Below are 22489 nucleotides of genomic sequence, written 5' to 3' on the forward strand. Positions count from 1 at the left end.
TAGAAAAGGCAGAGGAACCAGAGATCCAATTGCCAATATCCACTGGATCATCGAAAAAGCAAGAGAGTTCCAGAAAAACATCTATTTCTGCTTTATTGACTATGCCAAAGTCTTTGACTGTGTGGATCACATTAAACTGTGGAAAATTCTTAAAGAGATGAGAATACGAGACCCTTTACCTGCCTCCTCAAACATCTGTATTCAGGTCAAGAAGCAACAGTTAGAACTGGAGATGAAGCAACAGACTGGTTCCAAATCGGGAAAGGAGCACATCAAGGCTGTGTATTGTCATCCTGCTTATTTAACTCATTTACAGAGTACATCATGAGAAATGCCGGGCTGGATGAAGCACAAACTGGAATCAAGATTGCTGGGAGAGATATCAATAACCTCAGATATGCAGATGACACTACCCTTACGGCATAAAGCAAAGAAGAACTAAAGAGCCTCTTGATGAAAGTGAAAGAGGAGAGTGAAAAAGCTGTCTTAAAACTCAGCATTCATTAAACGGAGATCATGGTATCTGGTCCCATCACTTAATTGCAAATAGATGAGAAACAATGGAAACAGTGAGAGACTTAATTTTCTTGGGCTCCCAAATCACTGCAGAAAGTGACTGCAGCCATGAAATTAAAAGATGCTTCCTCTTTGGGAGAAAAGCTATGACCAACCTAGAGACAAAAAAAAGAGACATTAAGCAAAAAGCAGAGACATTACTTTGTCAACAAAGGTTCATCTAGTCAAAGGTATGGTTTTTCCAGTAGTCGTGTATGGATGTGAGAGTTGGACTGTGAAGAAAGCTGAGCACCGAAGAATTGATGCTTTTGAACTGGGTGTTGGAGAAGACTCTTGAGAGTCCCTTGGACTGCAAGGAAATCATACTGATCAATTGTAAAGGAAATTAGTCCTGATTGTTCATTGGAAAGACTGATGTTGAAGCTGAAACTCCAATACTTTGGCCACCTGATGTGAAAAACTGACTCCTTGGAAAAGACCCTGATGCTGGGAAAGATTGAAAGCAGGAGGAGAAAAGGACGACAGAGGATGAGATGGTTGGATGGCATCACTGACTCGATGGACATGAGTTTGAGCAAGCTCCGGGAGTTGGTGATGGATAGGGAAGCCTGGCGTGCTGTAGTTCATGAGGTTGCAAAGAGTCAGACATGACTAACGACTGAACTGAATTAGCAGCATGGTTCTGTTCTTGTGGTACTCGAGGGTGGATTTTTCTGCTAGTTGCTCCAAAAATTATGGGAACATTCATTTGTCATTTAGATTTCCTGGGGAGTATCTTGATGCAGGGGCTCTCAGGAGTAAAAAAAAAAGTACCAAAAAACCAATGCCTATGGACACACAGCATCAATATAATTTATTCAGGCAACTCTCAGTAACCGTTGCTTCACTACTGGATCCACCCAACAGTTAGCTTTGTAAGCAGGCATAGTGATCCAGGGGCAAGAAGATTTCCATATTGTTGACCTTTCTGTATCTCCAAGCACATATAGAGGAACTAACTCTATAGTAAATTCATTCCTATGAGATTCACATTCCTGTTACGATCAGATGCATAGCATTTGCAATGAACAAGACAAATGGCTTGAGGAATTAAAATATATCAAAGAGGAAAAGATAGTAACCTTTTAACACCATCTGCCATGTACTTGCTATGTACTTGATCACTTTTCACTTCCAGAATTATTTTTGTTTGAGCTTACATGCAAGAATTTGTCTTATAATGTGTTCCCTTCTTTTGATATCTGTGTCTGAAGCATATTAAAACTTATTGAAAGGACCAAGTGTTTCGGTCATATTTGTAACTGAGTGATCCAGTCTTAATGATTACCTCTGAAATTACACCTTAGATGTTGCTTCAAGAACTGACTCCTGGAGATGGTGTTGTAATGGCGTTCGATAATGTCCTGCAGAAACTGCTGGAAGAATATGGCAGTGATGACACGAGAAATGTGAAAGAAACCACGGAATACTTAAAAACATCATGGATCAATCTAAAACAAAGGTACTGCTGAGGCCTTGGCAGGTGTATGTATGTATATTGTCAAGTTGAGAATTTGATTGCTTTGGCTTTCTCATGGAAGCATGTAGAAGATGTCCATACTAGATGCGTATTTTATTACTTTTTAAAAAAATGTTGTGCTGTGCTGAGTTAGTATTATCACACTTAATATAGAGTATGATACATTAGCTAATTGAATTTCTGCAATGGAGTTTTTCCTTGAGTAAGTCTAAACCTTGACAGTGATCATTTTATGAGTTCTGATTTTCTTATGCCTTTCAGCATTGCCCAGAATACATTTTGTGGTACTCTGATGGTAAGGAACACTTAGGTATCATGGCGCCTCAGGGTAACATTATCCCCAACAGTGAATCATGTGCTATTTGGCCAGGTTATCCTCATTTGAGGCTGAGAACACATGGATCCACACTAGACTCCTGAAATATACTAAGTGTATGTTGGGCTTCAACTCATTTATTATCTTTTCTTTCCATTACTCTGTCTTGTCAGTATGTTTGGAACAGTCTAAAATAGCATGTGTTTATAAGAGAAATTTTTCTGTCACTTGAACATCTGGAATTTGAGGCAGTGTTAACTGTGGTTAGCATCTCTTTAAGGCTGCATGTTTATATTCATCTTCAGTAAAAGAAAGTGTGTACTTCCTGCATAGTACTGGGAATACCTGTGTCTGAATGAAATTATGGCTTCACACGCATCTTATATATTCAGATGCAAATGCCTGAAAGATAATTTGATATCAAAACCACATTTATTTTGCAGTGAATAAAATGGAACACTTTATTATACATATTACTGGTAATGAATTATAACCAAATGTTTCGTAACAGTTTGCTCTGGATGTATTTTGTACATTTTTAAAATGTCATTTTTAGTTGGAATCTATATTGTAAATTTTGGGAAACTCAAAGAAAATTATGAGGCAGTTCATGAACATGAATATGTTGCTGTGTCTCCCCTTGGATTCTGGAGAAAATAAAACAAGTGTAGGAAATACAAAACTCTGAAGTGGTTAAAGCAGAATATACTTGTAGTATTGATCTTTCTAGCATTTTAGAACAACTGCTTTTCTTTTGTTGTGACAGGTAATTTGGGCACAGTAAGGATTCTAAAACTAATGTGGGGAAGAAGGGAAATTAAAAGCATCTTTCAAGTATAAACTTAGATGTAATGTAAAGCATGGTAATTATGGTTAACAATACTGTATTGTGTATTTGAAAGTTACTAAATCTTAAAAGTTCCCATCACAAGAAAAATCTGTAACCATGTGTGGTCATGGATGTTAACTAAACCTGCTGTGCAAATCATTTTGCAATATATACATGTATCAGATCATGGTAAGCTAACATAGTTGCGTATGTCAATTGTATCTCAGTTAAAAACCCTAAACTTAACACTGAGAGAGATCATCCTTAAGCGTACTTCGCCTGTGTTTCCAAATATTCCATCTGTAAGAATTATGACTTTGTTTATATTGTAAACAATACCAGAAAAATTGATCACTTTGGAATGTGGCCTGCTCTATTTAGCAACTCCAGTTCTTTTTTTTTGCTTTTACTTTGTAAATATTTTAAGACAGCCTACAGCAGTAGTTAGATTAGATGGAAGAGGCAATTAAAAATGAATTATATTCCAAGGTGATCTTTCATTTATCAAAGCTGAGATGACCGCAGTGTTCCAGTTTCATGGTAGTTAACAAGTCATTCTCTTTATATTTTCTTTCTGAATTTCGGGGGGAAATAAATAAACATGTTACTATTTAGACATGATTTAGATATATTATTATCTATAAAGCAGAGAAAATACAACAAAATTGTTACTCACAGAATCCCAGCATGAATAATAGCTCTATTGCTAGGATTTTCTCTTTTAAACAGAATGATATTTACAATTTTTAACTGTTTAATTGGAGATATTTCTAGAATATAGAAATCTTTCCTTGCCTTAAGTATAGTACGTGAACCTATATTAAACATTTTTTGAATTCTTGGCATTATTGTTATGAAGATAGCATTAAGGAACTGTTAGAGCTGTACATGACCTTATAGTTCACTTAAACTGGTGTTTCTTAACCTTTTTGACATTATCATCCCCCTTAAAGAACATTTTCAGTTTCCTGCTCCCAGGACATTGGAATACTGTGATCTGTCTTGGTACTTTATAGTTACATGATTTCTTCGTTAAAAGAGTCAATTTTTTTCACTCCCTCTATCACCTCACCCCACCAAAAAACCATGTATCTCTTCCATTGAGAATACTTGGTTCACTGTAGTGCTGTTAGGCTCAGAGAAGTTAAATGACATGTTCAAAGGCACAGAGCAGAGCCAAGATGACATTTTTCTAAACTGACTTGTGACAGTGCTCTCCATGTTCTGAAGAACTGGTAGCAAATTTATTCAGGTTGCTATGCTTTGTGAGATTCTGTGCTTGTTTTTAGTGTATAAATTTTATTGGGCATCTCCTCATGGTCAGGCTCTGTACTAAGCTCTTCCCTTGTATTATTTTATCCTCACAACAATCATGAGAGATAGGCAGAATTTTCATCAACGTTGTCAATGAATAAACTGAAGCAGAGAGAAGTTAAGCAAGACCTAAGATCACACAGCTCTATGGACAGAGCTGAGACTGGAATCCAAATCTTTTTGCCTATGCTGCCAGGCTCTTACCTTCCTTTAAAAATAGTTTTATTTTTCTTCTTTGTTATCAGAACTTTAGCTGTTGCTGATGACGGCTCTGTGTACCCACCTCTTGGATCTTTGTCATTCCAGTTACTGGTTCTTATCTGTGTTGAGTTTAGAAACCTGATCTGATTAAAGATATGGGAGCATCTGCTATGAATAAATGTAACTCTCCTCCAGAACGTGGCCATTGTGCCTGTTGTACTGGCCATGGAACAGCCTTATACTGTGGTTTTTCCCTTATTGTTCAGCCATATTCTGAATGTACATCATTGTCAGCCCCATTCTGGAGGGGTGAAGGGTTATTAGATTGCCATGGAACACTGTTATTGCGGCATAATGTGTGAACTTTAATATCAACTTTCAAAGGAAATGTTTTGTCTGAATTGCAGTTTGACTAAGTAATTTGGCCATTCACAGTTACAGGTCCACAGTCCCTTATCTGTCATACCAAAATCCAATAGGCTCTGATAACTGAATGCTTTGAATTGACACGAGGCTATTTATTATAGTCTTTATTTATCCTGCTTAGTGCAAATAACTTTGTTCCTAGCTGCAGAAATATTAATGTGTTTGCTACTTCAGACTATAGTTGGGGTTAATATGCCATTTAGATACATTCATAATGGTTTCCCAACGTACAAAAGTTTCTTAGTTCTTAAACATAACTGGCTCTTGGTATTTTGGATTCTGTAACCAACAGGTCTGTGTCTAACATTTTAAACTAATTGAAATAGCTTGTGCTTAGTTGTGTCCAACTCTTTGTGACCTCATGGACTGTAGCCTGCCAGGCTCCTCTGCCCATGGAATTTCCCAAGCAAGAATACTAGAGTGGGTTGCCACTTCCTACTCTAGGGGATCTCCTACTCCGGGATCTGACCTGTGTCTCCTGCATCTGCAGGTGGATTCTTTACCACTTAGGGCCACCTGGGAAGCCTAGGACATATCTTGACTACCATTCTTTTCACCAGTGATTTTTTTTTTTTCTTACATTTCTTAATGCCCATTAACAAATTCTGTAGTGCACATTGAGATAATGATAGTTGAAATTTACTAATAGTGACTTTTGGAGTGTAGATGCCTCAGTTGGATCTGAAATGTTATTTTAACCCTGGAGTGCATATATTCATATATATATGTGTATGTATATACACATACACACATACTTGCACACATACATGTACACATAGTTATTTATCCAGAAATATTGTAAGGGAAATGAGACAATATAACTTTATGTTATAAAGAATAAATGATCCTATAGATCATTAATTACTGGATATTTTTCTCTTTGTCTTCATTCCCTGGAAGCCAGCTTTTGCTGCCTACTTTAAGGCATTTCTTGCTTTGTATAGGCAGGACGAAAAGCACACTGGGTATGGTATCTAACAGTCCTTGATTAACATCTCTACTTTATTCACTTATTTGTGTGAACTTTGACCAAGTTATTTCAATTCACTGAGTCTCAGTTCCTTGCTTCTTGTTATTCGTTGTTTTAGTCACTAAGTTATATATGACTGTTTGTGTCCCCATGGACTGTAGCCCACTAGCCTCCTCTGTCCATGGGATTTTCCAGGCAAGAATACTGGAGTGGGTTCCTTCTCCAGGGAATCTTCCCAACTCAGATATCAAACTCACATCTCCTGCATTGGCAGGAAGATTCTTCACCACTGAGCTACAAGTAAGCCCCCACTTCTACAGAACATAATATCTAATGAGTGAGACTATTGTGAAGATCAAAAATTATGTATAAAAGTTCCTTGTACATGGTACATGCTCAACAAAAGATTGCCCCAAATTATTATCATCTGCTCTGTCATACTGTGTCTTCCTTATAAATCCATCGGCCTTCAGTCTGTTTGACAGTACTGTCTGTGGTTAAATGAGCGGAAGGCTGAGTCATCATCAGTTGTTTGTCTATAGTCATTTTGAATAGTCTCTGCTTCAATTAGTGGCAAAATAGTTGATGATCTGATTTACTGAGTGCAGTATAGAGTTTCTAAATGTTTATTAACAGATGGAACTTTTAGAAAATGCAACTTTCTTGGTTGGTGTCCTTGTCTGTTCAGTCTGCTATAACAAACACCACGGATTGGGTGGCTTATAAACTACAGAAATGGAAGTCTGAGATCAGGTTGCCAGCATGGTTGGGTGGGGACCCTCCTCTGGACAGACTTCCTGTTCCCCCACGTGGCAGAAGGGAGAAGAGAGCTCTCTTGGGCTTCTTTTATAAGACCATTAATCTCATTCATGGTGGCTCTGCCCTCATGACCTAATTGTCTCTCAAAGCCCTCAGTTCAGTTCGGTTCAGTTGCTCAGTCATGTCCGACTCTTTCTGACCCCATGGACTGTAGCCCGCCAGGCTCCTCCATCCATGGGGATTCTCCAGGCAAGAATACTGGAGTGGCATCCTCCAGAGGATCTTCCCATCTCAGGGATCGAACCCAGGTCTCCCTCATTGCAGGTGGATTCTTTACTGCCTGAGCCACCAGGGAAGCCCAGCAGTGTAGCAAAGAGAACATTTAAAGAAAGAATGGAGAGAAGAAAATGTTTCTAGGAAGGAATGATCCATTGTGTTTCATTAAACTGAGAAATCTGAAAAGATGACGTAACACTATTCCTGGAATTCCACATCTTGGAGATTCTTGTTAGTTTGAAAAGATCAATTTCAAGGAGTGATGGAGTAGAAGCTAGAGAGTTAGGTGAAGTTGAGGAAGTAGAAACAACTTGTGGGACCCTCTATAGGGAAGTTTGTTGTTAAGAGGGACAGAGAGATTAGATAGTACCTGGAAGGCAATGAAGGGTAGAGAGACGTGAATAACTTTTCTCTAAAATGGAGAAAAGTAAAGCATGTGTATGTGCTCATGGGATTGATCTAGTAGAGTTATGATTCAAGACGGGAGAAAGGAAGAGGAAAGAGGTCGGTCCTTCTATTGATAAGAAGGAGGAATCTGTAGAAGTGAGTTTGGCAAGAGCTGGGATGCTTTTTCCATTATGACGGAAAGGCAGTGAGAAGATGAATGCAGATGCACGTGGCGTGCAGCTTTAGTGGTGGGAAGATGAAAGATTCTCAGTGCAATGACGTCTGCTTTCTTTATGATCCATGAGACATCCTCTTAGTGAGGTTGGAGGTGGGACTGCGAGAAGTTTGAAAAAAGGGTCGTTTGTAAAATCAGAGTCTAGGTGGATGGGACAGATAGCTTCCTAGGGGAACTTCAGTGCTGGGCAGTGCTGGGTGCCTATTTGTGATCTCTAATACATGTAAACAGAAGGTAGTCCTGGTGTAGTGCTCTTCAGCAATGTGTATCTACTTGGAGGTAAGTCAAAAGAATGCAGATGAAACACAGACAGAGAGGGAGTGGGGGAGAGGAGGGTATTTGTAAGGGAGTGGAGACTGGGACACTTTTAGTCCATAATGGTGTCTTTTTTTTTTTTACTTGTAGTTTTTTTTTTTTTTTTTTATTAATTTATTTATTTTAGTTGGAGGCTAATTACTTTACAATATTATAGTAGTTTTTGCCATACATTGACATGACATAAGCAAGGTGAAAAGACAGCCTTCAGAATAGGAGAAAATAATAGCAAATGAAGCAACGGACAAAGAATTAATTTCAAAAATATACAAGCAACTCCTGCAGCTCAATTCCAGAAAACTAAACAACCCAATCAAAAAATGGGCCAAAGAACTAAACAGACATTTCTCCAAAGAAGACATACAGATGGCTAACAAACACATGAAAAGATGCTCAACATCACTCATTATCAGAGAAATGCAAATCAAAACCACAATGAGGTACCATTTCACGCCAGTCAGAATGGCTGCTGTCCAAAAGTCTACAAGCAATAAATGCTGGAGAGGGTGTGGAGAAAAGGGAACCCTCTTACACTGTTGGTGGGAATGCAAACTAGTACAGCCACTATGGAGAACAGTGTGGAGATTCCTTAAAAAACTGGAAATAGAACTGCAATATGACCCAGCAACCCCACTGCTGGGCATGCACACTGAGGAAACCAGACTTGAAAGAGACACGTGTACCCCAATGTTCATCGCAGCACTGTTTATAATAGCCAGGACATGGAAGCAACCTAGATGTCCATCAGCAGACGAATGGATAAGGAAGCTGTGGTACATATACACAATGGAATATTACTCAGCCATTAAAAAGAATACATTCAAATCAGTTCTAATGAGGTGGATGAAACTGGAGCCATTATACAGAGTGAAGTAAGCCAGAAAGAAAAACACCAATACAGTATACTAACGCATATATATGGAATTTGAAAGATGGTAATGATAACCCTATACGTGAGACAGAAAAAGAGACACAGATGCATAGAACACTCTTTTGGACTCTGAGGGAGAAGGTGAGGGTGGGACAATCTGAGAGAATAGCATTGAAACATGTATATTATCATATGTGAAACAGAACGCCAGTCTAGGTTTGATGCACGAGACAAGTGCTCAGGGCTGGTGCAATGGGACGACCCAGAGGGATGGGATGGGGAGGGAGGTGGGAGGGGGGTTCAAGATGGGGAACACATGTAAACCCATGGCTGATTCATAACAGTGTCTATCATGTCCCTTTCCCTGCGGGGTGAAGTGCCTCACTGGAGCCTGTGGCTTGTCAGGCAGATCTTGAGTTCGATTTCAGACTCTACTTCATTGCTGAGGCAGCAAGCAGTGTCTATGTGCCATTTCCATGGACCTGGAGGTTAGCATATGAACACAGTGGAGAATGTCTTCTGCTTTGAAGGAGTGGGATTTTGTCTGGAAGATGGGAGAACGATGGCTTGGAAAGTAACCATGTGAAGGAGGCAGACCCTCTTGTGAATGCTTCACCCCAGGCATATAAGGTCCAAGAGAAAAAAGAAAAAAAGCTTTGTTAAAAGTTCGCAGATAAATTCATGGCCCTACAGAAACCAATTTCACTTGGCAAGGTGAAGGGATTGATCTGAGGAGTCTGCCAGTGGTAGGATAGGTTTCCAGGTTTAATGGAAGAAGAGTATTGAGGGTAGATCAGGGAAGGTGTGGAGTAGTGTTGGGGTGTGGTTCAGTATTGGTTGGCTAATGAAGATCAAATATCTTGTAGTGACTTAATGAAAAGGGAAATAGGATGTGGTATGCTGAATCCTCACAGGATTGAATATTTATTGAATATTTATGCAGTGGGGGTGGGGAACTTCTCTTAAGCTTCCAAGTGATGTGGCATTGGCAGCTTAGAACAATTTCCTTAAATTCCATGGAGTGAATTTTTAAGTGCTTGATGAGAACCCAATATCTATGTAACAAAGATTAGTCACAAAATACCATAAAGGGTTGGGAATGTCTCCAGTGACTAATTCATTGTCAAATCCACTGCATTTCCTCACTGCATTAAAGTGTGCTTTTAATATATTTCCTAGTTAAATGATACTTTATACACCAAAGGACAAATTACCCTGTGAAGGTACTCATTGGAAAGCTTAAAGAATTGTTTCATTGCAAGTTTTCTACATGCCACTCAAACTACTGATGCTACTATTTTCCACTCTAGAAGAGAAAAATGTATTTAAATCTCATGTGACTGTAAAGGTCACCTTTAAAGTATACCAAAATTTAGCAAGACACATCTCTAGATTTGCTAAGACATTCTTTTCCATTGAAGTCTTTAAAAAAAAAAAATGCACTTATTTATGTTCAGACACTCTTTTAACTAATGATAAGCACATGCATATTAAACAATATTATATCTTGTAGATTAAAAAATGAAATCTTATTTAACGTTTAAAATCACATTAAAAAAAAAGTCAGTTATGTGGGTGACCATGTTTTGTAATGCTGCAAAATGACTATAAGCTATTTTGTAGCTTATCAGCTAGTTGCTTGTTTAACAGACTTCTCTTTAAAAAATAAGCATTTGCATTTAAAAAAATCCCCGTTCCTTTTAATATGAACTATTATAAATTTGTCACCCATGCATTCCTTAAATCTTTTATGAGAAGTTATTTATACTTTTGTTCTGTACCATTTCTTGCTCTAAACAATTCTATAATCTGTTACTTCTGTGTGAAGAAAAACTTTTTATTTCTGCTAAAATAATCCTTCTAAACATCAAAAGTTGTATCTTTTAGATTTTCAGCCTATCTTTATGCTTTATGATTTGTGGATTTTGAAAGAATTTTTTATAAAAACTTCTGTATCTTTGTCTAGTAGCCACAATTTCCTGAACTTGAAACCATTTCCGATTCATTGCCAGTGTTCCTTCTGCTATACCCTCTCATTTACATTTCTCAGAACTTCCTCCAGCTCTGTTCTGATCTTTCTTGAGATATAGCAACCAGGACTGCCAGATAGGAGCTCTGCATTGAGAATCGTGGACTAGTGTAAATTCAGCGCTGGGTGTGATGTTAGGACTGAATCTTCCACATTAGTGCTTCCTGACCTCTTTGCTGTCTGCACCACATATCCATTCCCATCAGTAACATTTTATTTACGTGCAGTGATTCTTCATGAAGCTGAATTTGAAACTAGGGATGGAGTGAGAATGGATAAATTCTTCCAGTAGGTTTTATAATCTCTGTGGTGGATTCTGTAGTTTTCAAAGGAGCCCTAGAGATTCTGATTCTTACATCGGCCCTTTACTCAGCTAGTCCAAGCTCCTTATTTTAAGGATGGAAATAGAAAATTGGAGATTTGAATGGTTTACCCCAAGGCATAGATCTAGTAAATGGCAGAGGTGGTAAAATTAGGTGGTTTCCTTCTGAGAGCGGTATACAAATGGCAGTAAAAGTAACTTATTAGCCTATGTCATGTAGTGTGCATACATACTCCTGAGCCTCTAATTTTAGTGACTTTTTTTGCCTTATGGTATTATGATACATCATGTGAAATTCCTTGAAAATAAATAAAAGATTCCTGTAGTATCTTGTAGTGTCCAGTGTAACTATTCTAGACTTTTTTAAAAAAGAATGAAATGAGTGATGTGGAGAACTGATACCTTTGAGCTATAACTCTATTAGAAATACCACATGAACTTATATTAGTTTCAAATATAAGACAATAATATATTGTGATTGTGCTTTTAAAATGTATATTTATTATAATAACATGAAGATAATTTGAACTTCTGTACACAGAATTTAGTTTTCTGTATGTTCATTATTTTTAGTAGTTGATTATGATCATGGTGAAAAAATGGATGACACCAGATATTTGTGAATTTAAAAAATTCCCCAGGACATTTATTATTAAAGTGCACATTTGCATCCTATAAATAAAATTAATTTCCTAGTATTTCACCAAATTAGGGAAAATGTTTTAAGCCACTGTATTTGTGGTGATTTGTTGTTGCAGCAGCAATGACCTGCTAATAGCCACCATAAAAGAAATTATGGGATGCTGTGGAATGAGATACCATAGGTTTGGAAGGTGTCGGCACCCAGTTCTGTAAGGGAAGTAGAAATTAACCAGGCAGAAAGGGAAAAGTCAGTGGGAGGAGGGAGGAGTGAAGAAGGATATTTAAAGTAAAAAATAAAGCTCTAAATGTGAAACAGTGATCACTTTGAGGGTTAGTGATTGGTTCATTTTTGTAGGTAGATAAAGCATGAGGCTTGGAGTGATTAAATAATCTTAGGAGAGGTAAGCAAGGCTCAGACCGTGGAAAACCTAGGTGCCAAGTGGAGTTTAAGGATGATGAAAATTATGTAGGAGGAGGTGGGCACTGCCCTAGCTTTTACAGCTATTCAGTGGTGGAGCCATATTTGCCTTGATTCAAAACCTGTATTCTTTTTACTATCAGTTCAGTTCTTTTTGCTTTAGTAACCAACAAAGTAGATGTCTCTTAACCATTGCCTAAAAGTTATTTTGCAGCAATTTCCTACAAAGTGAATATTTTTAAAGGACAATCTCTTTTCCCACTGATGACTAGTAGATAATTTGACAGTTTTACAGTAAATGCCCTAGTTTCTGAATTCAGAATGTTCTGCTGGTTACCAGAGTGTGCTGCTGGTATTAACGCAGCTCAGTGGATCCAGTACTGTCTAAGGTCAAGTGCTCATGATCCGCTTACCTCCCTTTTCCTTTGAAGCATCATTTTAGGCTTTTCACCTCCCCTGCTAGGCTAGTCCTTCATGCTTGTTAAGTATATAAATGACTCATATAGAGGGACTCTCCGACTTCACCCATGAGGTTCTTAGACGTTTGTATCCTCTTCCTTCTTCCCTAGTCTGAGCATTCTTAGGGTTTAATAGAGCTAATCTGTAATGATGTGATTTTACATTAGCTGTTTGGCACATAACCTGTTATGTACATGTTATGTACATCTTTATTCTTAAGAATATAGGACACTTATTATGTAAAATGAAAGTGTTTGACTTCACTAAATTTTATAACTACTAAATTTTATGTGTTCTTAAAATAAGAATAGTCTACTAAATTTATAATTACTAAATTTTGTGCGAATGTTCTTAAAATTAGAATCATCTGCTCGTGGTTGATTACTTGTGCATATGTACTCCTTTAATTCTGACACTTTTTTTGGCGCAGCCTTTATTTGGCTATTCTTAGTATTTTTTTTTTTAGTTGATGTTTTAATAATTGAAAATATAGGCAGGGTTAGGTGGAAGACTAAACAGCATCACCAGCAACCACACAAATTCTGGTGGATAACTTCTAAATATTAAAAGGAAATATATGCATATGATTAAAAATATTTTAAAAATTGGAAGATTTATAATACAGTAATCCCCTCCAAACAAATGAGTTCTATTCTGAGAGCAAGTTCATAAGCCCAATTTGCTTGTTAATTCCAACGAAGTTAGTGTAGGTACCTAACTAACCCAATCAGCTATGTAGTACTGTGTTGTAATAGGTTTATAATACTTATCCCACAAATAATACATAAAAAACAAGCAAACACAAAAAATAGACACTTTTAATTTTACTATACAGTACCTTGAAAAATTCAGTAGTCCCAGCTACATCACTGCTGCTTTTATGCTTGTTTCCAGTCATTCTGGGCTTGAAATAAAGGCACCATACTACCATACTCTACACAGCACTGTGCAGTCAAGTACATAAAAACAACCGCTTGTAAAAGATGCACGCATGCACATACAATGTATGCCAGGCATGTGAACTAGCTTTCATAACTGGACATGGAAATGCACATTTGCATCTTTGATAGTTTGCAACCTGAGGTTCATGTGTAGGAGACTTATAGGGTTCTCTCACTACTCACCACAGCCCTCTCCCTGGGGGCATCATTTTTCCTCTCCTTGATTGATCATGTTAATTCTATTTTTAATTTTTTGAGGGCTTGCCATATTGTTTTCCATAGTGTCTGTATAGTCTTATCATTGAATTTTTAGAGAAGCAGATACTCATTGTTGACATTATTGTGCCTGTCTGAGCATCATTAACAGCCAAGCACTGACATTTACTATAATTTTGCTTCTACTCTATTTTTTTTTACCTGAAATTAATAATTGCCTTGATTTTATATGCTTAGTTTTCTTTGCACCTATTGCTAATTCTTCCCACATTTTCCATAGCCTGACAGTACAGTTTCCTACAAGGTCAATCACATTAAGCAGTCTATCACTTCTAATAACTTTTCTTGCAGACATCTCTTCTGGAGACAGTTTTCAAAACCTGGTGCACAGCCATTATCCTGGGGATTTTCTGTGCTTTCCTCCTAGGATCTCATGGAGTTTTTTGTTTATTTGTTTTTGTCCTTTTTTTTTCTGTTAGGATGAAGAAGTTGATTTTAATGTCATACTCATGTTGAGAGTGCAGACTTCAACATAATATTTGACATATGACACATAAGTTAAAATTACAGTACTTTTCACAAGCTTAACCTGTGTACCCATAATAGCAACACCTGGGTTTGTCCACTTTTGAAGACTCTGTTTTGCCAGAGTGTCTTCTTTGTTAATTTTGTCAAATTGAAACAAGAAACAAGGCAGTTGGTATGATGAAGACAGGCTTCATCTGATCCGATTTGAACACATAACCCTTTGTCTGAGATCTCCTTTCACCATTAACGTGAGAGCCTGTTTGCTTCTGCATGTGTTGGATTTCTTGTTTTTATGCTTCTTAACATATTGTCTTATTTCTGGATTTACAAACTGAATATTCTAGAGGCTTTCACTCTGTAGCTTCTTGAAAAGTGGTATTTGGTAGGTAATTTTAAAGTCCTGTTACAAAAAGATTTTCATTATTTTATAAATGCTATTATAATGCTATAATTGTGACTTTCTTGTAGCTCAGATCGTAGAGAATCTGCCTGCAATGCAGGAGACCTGTGTTTGATCCCTGCGTCAGGAAGATCCTCCAGAGAAGGAAATGGCTACCCACTCCAGTATTCTTGCCTGGAGAATTCCATGGACAGAGGTGCCTGGTGGGCTACAGTCCATGGGGTCACAAAGAGTCAGATATGACTGAGCAACTTACACAGAATGCTATAATAAAAACTCTGAAAAAAAAATAAAAATAAAAACTCTGAGAAATATGGAGATGCAAAAGACTGCTTTTGCCTATTGTGTGTTTGTAGAACTGGGAGAAAGACAAGAAATCTCTATGATATAGTTAAAGTAAAATGTAAGAGTGAGATAAGATCACAGTCTAAGGGTTTTTTCAGGATACATGTGATAAATTTCTAAAGAGGAGTTTTGACCTTTTATGAACTCTGGGCAAGGAAACCTAATTAGGTTGAGATGTTCTGGAGGAGGTAGTCCTTAACCCTTAAAGGACTGGAAGGATTTTGATAGGTGAAGATGGTCAGAAAGACATATTTTTTTTAATTAGTTTATTTATTTTAATTGGAGGCTAATTACTTTACAATATTGTGGTTGTTTTTGCCATACATTGATATGAATCAGCCATGGGTGTACATGTGTACCCCATCCTGAACCGCCCCCTGCCACAGCCCTCCCCATCCCATCCCTCAGCATTGTCCCAGTGCACCGGCTTTGAGTGTCCTGTTTCATGCATCGAACTTGGACCGGTGATCTGTTTCACATATGGTAATATACATGTTTCAATGCTGTTCTCTCAAATCATCCCCCCCTCGCCTTCTCTCACAGAGTCCAAAAGTCTGTTCTTTATATCTGTGTCTCTTTTGCTGTCTTGCATATAGGGTCATCGTTACCATCTTTCGAAATTCCGTATATATGTGTTAATGTACTGTATTGGTGTTTTTCTTTCTGACTTACTTTACTCTGTTTAATAGGCTCCAGTTTCATCCACCTCATTAGAACTGATTCAAATGCATTCTTTTTAACAGCTCAGTAATATTCCATTGTGTATATGTAAAACCACAGCTTTCTTATCCATTTGTCTGCTGATGGACACCTAGGTTGCTTCCACATCTTAGCTATTGTAAACAGTGCTGCGATGAACATTGAGGTATACGTGTCTTTTTCAATTCTGGTTTCCTCGGTGTGCATGCCCAGCAGTGGGAGGGTCATATGGCAGTTCTATTTCCAGTTTTTTAAGAAATCTCCACACTGTTCTCCATAGTGGCTGTACTAGTTTGCATTCCCACCAACAGTGTAATTCCCTTTTCTCCACACCCTCTCCAGCATTTATTGCTTGTAGACTTTTGGATAGCAGCCATTCTGACCTGCATGAGATGGTACCTCATTGTGGTTTTGATTTGCATTTCTCTGATAATGAGTGATGTTGAGCATCTTTTCATGTGTTTGTTAGCCATCTGTATGTCTTCTTTGGAGAAATGTCTGTTTAGTTCTTTGGCCCATTTTTTGATTGGGTTGTTTATTTTTCTGGTATTGAGCTGCGTGAGCTGCTTGTATATTTTTAAGATTAATTCTTTGTTGCTTCATTTGCTATTATTTTCTCCTATTCTGAAGGCTGTCTTTCCACCTTGCTTATAGTTTCCTTTGTTGTGCAAAAGTTTTAAAGTTTAATTAGGTCCCATTTGTTTATTTTCGCTTTTATTTCCAATATTCTGGGAGGTGGGTCATAGAGGATCCTGCTGTGATTTATGTCAGAAAGTATTTTGCCTATGTTTTCCTCTGGGAGTTTTATAGTTTCTGGTCTTCCATTTAGATCTTTAATCCATTTTGAGTTTATTTTTGTGTATGGTGTTAGAAAGTGTTCTAGTTTCATTCTTTTACAAGTGGCTGACCAATTTTCCCAGCACCACTTGTTAAAGAGATTATCTTTTCTCCATTGTATATTCTTGCCTCCTTTGTCAAAGATAAAGTGTCCATATGTGCATGGATTTATTTATCTCTGTGCTTTCTATTTTGTTCCATTGATCTATATTTCTGTCTTTGTACCAGTACCATACTGTCTTGATGATTGTAGCTTTGTAGTATAGTCTGAAGTCAGGCAGGTTGATTCCTTCAGTTCCATTCTTCTTTCTCAAGATTGCTTGGCTATTTGAGGTTTTTTGTATTTCCATACAAATTGTGAAATTATGTGTTCTAGTTCTATGAAAAATACCGTTGGTAGCTTGATAGGGATTGTATTGAATCTATAGATTGCTTTCGGTAGTATACTCATTTTCACTATATTGATTCTTCTGATCCATGAACATGGTATAGTTCTCCATCTATTTGTGTCATCTTTGATTTCTTTCATCAGTGCAGAAGGACATTTTTATGTGACTATAAAATTTTTATGTGGACATGGTATTAAGAATATTCTAGAGGAAAAAGAACCTCCCACTTTGATTTGAATCATTGGAATGAACTAGGAGGTAAAGCTGGAAAAGTAAGTTAGTGATAGATTATGGAGGATTATTATTGAGTTCCAAGGAAGCAATTTCAATTTGTTCTGTAGGCAGCCACACACTGTTGGAGATTTTCCAGAAGTAAATGTTGAAATGAGGTTGATAACATTCCAGAATGTTATGTAAATGGGATCACAGTATGTAGCTTTTATGTCTGGCTTCTTCCACTTAGCAAAATACATTTGAGGTTCCACCCATGTTGTTGCATCCTTCATTAGCATTTAGATTTTTATTGCTCAGTAGTATTCCATTATATGCATATGCCCCAGTTTATCTATTTACGGTTTGATGATATTTGAGTTATTATCAGCTTTAGACCATTATGAATAAAGCTGCTATGAACATTTGCATTTAAGTTTTGTGTAGACATGTGTTTTCATTTCTCTTGGGTAAATACTTGGGAATAGGATCCCTGGCTTGTATGTTTAAGTGCATGGTTAATTTTATTAAAAACTGCGAAATTGTTTTTCAGGATGGCTGTACCATTTTATACTCCTACCATCAACTGTGAGAGTTGCAGTCATTACACTTTGTAATGTTACCAGCACTTGATTTGGTCATTTTCTTAAAGCCATTCTGATATGCAGTGATATCTCATTGTGGTTTGAGTTTACATTTTTCTGATGATTAATGATGCTGAGCATCTTTTCATGTGCCTTTTTTGCTATCCATTTATCTTCTATGATGATATGTGTGTTTAAATTTTTCATCCATTTTTTAAGCGAATGCATTTATTGATATGCAAGAGAGATGCTTGTTTATTGTAAATTCAAAGAATGCAGAAAAGTACTAATACGAAAGTAAACTACACTATAATCCAGCACCTGGACCTATTTTAATATGGTTAGTGTTCCAGACCTTTCTCCCTCTATCTGTATATACAGATGGATGGATGATAATGAATGGATGAATGAGTTGATGGACAGGTAGAAAAAATATGTACGTGAGATCTTATTACATGTGCTGATTTTTAAATTGTGGTATAGTTCATGAAATTCACCCTTTTACAGTGTGCAGCTAAGTGGCTTTTAGTATCTTTTCCCTGTTGTGCTTCATCATAATACTCTTAATTTCAGAACATTTAATCACTCCCCAAAGAAACCCACAACCATTAGCAAGTCAGTCCCCATTTTCTTCTACCTTCTAGTCCTCCTCAACAACTAATCTACTTTCTCTTTCTATGGATTTGGTCCTCTTAAATATTTCATATACATGAAATCACAAAATATATGGCCTTTTGCATCTCTTTTTTTCACCTGGCAGAATGCTTTCAAGGTCCATCCATATTATGATGCAATAATATTTTGTGGATGTATATACTACATTTTGTTTAGCATATCCTCTCTCAATTGATGGATGTTTGGGTTGATTCTATTATTTGACTCTTCTAAATAAGTAATGATGCGTTTGTGTACAAGTTTTTGTGTGGATATATATTTTCAGTTCTCTTGAGTTTAAATACTTAGGAGTGAACTTGTTGGTGTCCATTCATAAATTAAGCTGTTTTCTTTTCATGGAGCTTTGAGATACATGAAGTTTTACAGATTGGGTTTATAGGTGTGTGTATCTCTTAAATCATGCCATTTCAAGATATATGCTTTAATTTTTGGTGTAGATTTAATGAATGCTTTATAAAAACTTCATTGTCTGGTGTCTTCTGAATATTATTATGTCAGCTTAAAGAACCGGTTTGCGTTGATCTGAAGTGTTTAAAATATATAAAGTAAGTCCTTTAAACTATTTGATTGTATCTTAACCATTTCTTCAGATTTTACTTCTTTCTAGAATTCATTTAGTCACGTGTATGAATATTTATTGATATTACCTTTTGAGTGTCGGTGAAAGTCACTCAGTCGTGTCTGACTCTTTGCAACCTCATGGTCTATACAGTCCATGAAATTCTCCAGGCCAGAATACTGAAGTGGGTAGCCTTCCCCTTCTCCAGGGGCTCTTCCCAACTCAGGGATTAAATCCAGGTGTTCCGCATTGCAGGTGGATTCTTTACCACCAGGGAAGAATAAAATGTATGGAGAATAACTTAATATACAATTACAAGTTGTAAAATGTGATGATTATTTTATGATATGGATATGATTTTGTTAATATTTATATCTCTCACCCACTCCTTCCTCTCAAAATTCACATTACTATTAAGGATTATTCAAGACACACATAGAAACAGATCTCCTAGTTACATTAGGTACTTAAATAAAGGTTGCTTGGAGGCTGTGTGTTAATTTTTCTTTAGGATGTGGCTTGCTGTGGCCTGTCACACTGTAAGTAATGGAGATGTGCCTGTCGTTTTGTTGCTTGCAGCATTGCTGATAGACAGAGTGCCTTGGAGGCTGAGCTAAGGACAGTGCAAAGCTCTCGCAAGGATCTGGAGAACTTCCTAAAGTGGATGCAAGAAGCAGAAACCACAGTTAATGTGCTTGCGGATGCCTCTCAGCGGGAGAATGCTCTTCAGGACACTGTCCTGGCGAGAGAACTCACACAGCAGATGCAGGCAAGTGCACGGGAAACTGTGCCTTCTATTTTAATTTTTGCCATCCTCTTTGATCCGTCTACATGCAAAATTTATTACAGTTCAAAGGTGAGGCTATCACCTTATTCAGTTATGAAATCCATGCTTCTCTGTGAATAATTGGTTTCCAGAAATGAGGTCTATAAAGTACTCTTAGTTAATAATTAAGAAAAAAACACACCTTGTTTTATGGAAGTGATAATTATTTATTTAGATTAAATAAATAAATTAATTAATAATTATTTGATTAATAATTAAATAATAAATTAATTATTTATTTAGGCTCATAACTATTCTATTTTCTGTCATCTTAAGCCCTATTACAGTTAGCCTTATTGAAACCTGATTTATCAGGGCATTTCCTTTTAATATGAAGTTGTTTCTTTGTTCATTTATTATAAATACTTAATATGAAAGCTGCAAAGGCCCTGTGGCTTAGTTTACAACTAAGAATATTAGGCCTGAGGGTATTGCTTTTATGTCTTTAGCTTGATAACTACGATTGTGAATGCAGTCTGAGGTTCAGATTTTCTTCCACGTGAAATATGATAATACAAAATCTTTCCTTTCAAAGAAATTATGAGGAATCTTATGAAGCACGTATGAATCTTTTTTCTGCCCCAAGTGCAACTGCTTCAGTGCCCTTGAATTTCCCATTTTCTTTGTGCAGAATGACCTATTCTTGCCAATCACAGGCCTTCTCACTTAGAACTCGGTCTTAAACCAACTTCATTGGAGAAGTCTCCTTGTTTACCAGAGTTTTACATCTGACTACTTCTTTATGCCATGTCATTCTCACAACATTTTGACAGGTATTATTTCTGATGCTTGTGAACTCATGATCCATTGTCATCTGATGCCTGTCTCCTCCTCTCATAGTCGATCATGTGGTTCTTAAGGGCAGAGATCACATTATTCCGTACTGTTGCCTATGCAGAGCTCTTTGTGGAAATTCTAAGTAAATACTGACTGCTGCCCTTGGGCCCTAAAACATCATCATTATGAAATTCAGTGTAATTACCTTTTTTGAATCCTTTCTTAGAAAATCTTTTCCCTCAAAACATCAGAATGTTAACAGATATGTTGGTCTGGATGAAGGGTCCAGAAACTTTCTTGGAACAATTCTGATTCTTACAAATTTTCTGTTTGAAATTATTATCATTAAAAAGTCATACATTTTTTAAAAAGACCCTTTTGGAATAGACTTATTAATAACTTATTCCCATGTATATTGACTATTAGAGTGTTTGATGGTTGAATTCTCAAGATTAATTCAACAAAAATCTGTTTACTTACATTACTTCTTATTTTTTATTCATTGATTCATTACATAATACCCTTGTGTCTTGATAATGAGAATGAGCAGGCAAATGTTGAAGATAAATCTGTTCTTTTTGTGTGTGTTTTGTCTTACCCTCTGAAGTCCTGTGAGGTCACTATACATGTTAATTGATAAGATATTTAACTATCATCTCATGTTTAGAGGGTTATGGAGAGCTCTGAATGTGGCTATATGCTAGAATATATATTTTTTATCATTAATGATAAGTCTGACCCAGTAATGCTCATGGATACTCAATTTATATAATGATGTTAATCTCAAACATATGCAAGGCTGTGCATTTGAGAAGGTGACACTTTTAGACAATGAACAAAGGAGGCTTGAAGTGAACCTTGATGGTGAGCACCAGTAAAACACAGATCTATTTTGGAGTTTAATAATGTCTTTAAATACATTTTATCCTGGGATATATTCTTACATAGCCAAAAACTCTTCTCAATATTTAATGAATTATTCAAACTGTGGAAGAAATAAATGTAAATAGAGATGTTTAAAATCTTTCTGAATAAAAATATCTAAGACAGGACTACTTGTCTTATGGCAACCAGCATCAGGAGGAAGAGGTTACTGACTAAAATACATTATAACATGAATGGTAAATGCTTCTTGAAACTAATTTAATGTTGCTAAAATAATCTATTTTGTCCCATAAGAAATAATAAAAAGGGCATTTATTAAAAGCCTATTAACATCTCTCTACCTAAAGATAAGCACATTCATTTATTTATGGTTTGGATGTTTCACATTATGATAGTTTGCATGAGTTTTCACTCCCTTGCTTCTTTGTTAAATGCTCTTAATTTTAAAACATTCTCTTTATTAAAAAAAGAAAATCGATGGCTTTGCTTTGGGCACCTTATGGGTAGATGATTTTTAGACTTAGTACCTTTTGCTTAGTATTTCTGAGGCAATAGAATTTTAATTTTCCTTTGGATTTTTGTTTTAATGACTCTCCTTTTGTGTGAGTGAACAGACAGTTAAAAATGAAAACTTATTTGGAAATGGAAAGATATTTGTTGAAGAAAAAGAATGAGGAAAAGCACTTAGAATTACAAAACACATGTTCTGTTGGTGTGGTGATGGTGGTGGAGGACATGTGTGCACAAAACGATGGAAAAAGGACCTCGGCAAGCGTGTGCTCTGTGTACCAGGGGTGTATGTAGAACTGCTTAC

General features: G+C 36.7%; 1 protein-coding gene across 6 annotated transcripts in view; it reads left to right on the forward strand.

Annotated features, from left to right (window-relative positions):
- Nucleotides 1-22489, forward strand: part of UTRN (utrophin) — a 538953-nt gene that overhangs the window by 269133 nt on the left and 247331 nt on the right. For 5 of the 6 annotated variants that reach the window (XM_081531054.1, XM_081531057.1, XM_081531056.1 and 2 more), the window contains 2 exons: nucleotides 1863-2017; nucleotides 19767-19960. In XM_081531054.1, coding sequence (XP_081387180.1) covers nucleotides 19877-19960 — 84 coding nt within the window. In that variant the 5' untranslated portion in view covers nucleotides 1863-2017; nucleotides 19767-19876. The remainder of the gene's footprint in view (nucleotides 1-1862; nucleotides 2018-19766; nucleotides 19961-22489) is intronic. The other variant, XM_081531053.1, reaches the window with a different exon arrangement.

Source organism: Giraffa tippelskirchi, chromosome 9 (assembly GCF_054371585.1).
Source record: "Giraffa tippelskirchi isolate mGirTip1 chromosome 9, T2T-mGirTip1v1.2.pri, whole genome shotgun sequence".
Lineage (NCBI taxonomy): Eukaryota > Metazoa > Chordata > Mammalia > Artiodactyla > Giraffidae > Giraffa > Giraffa tippelskirchi.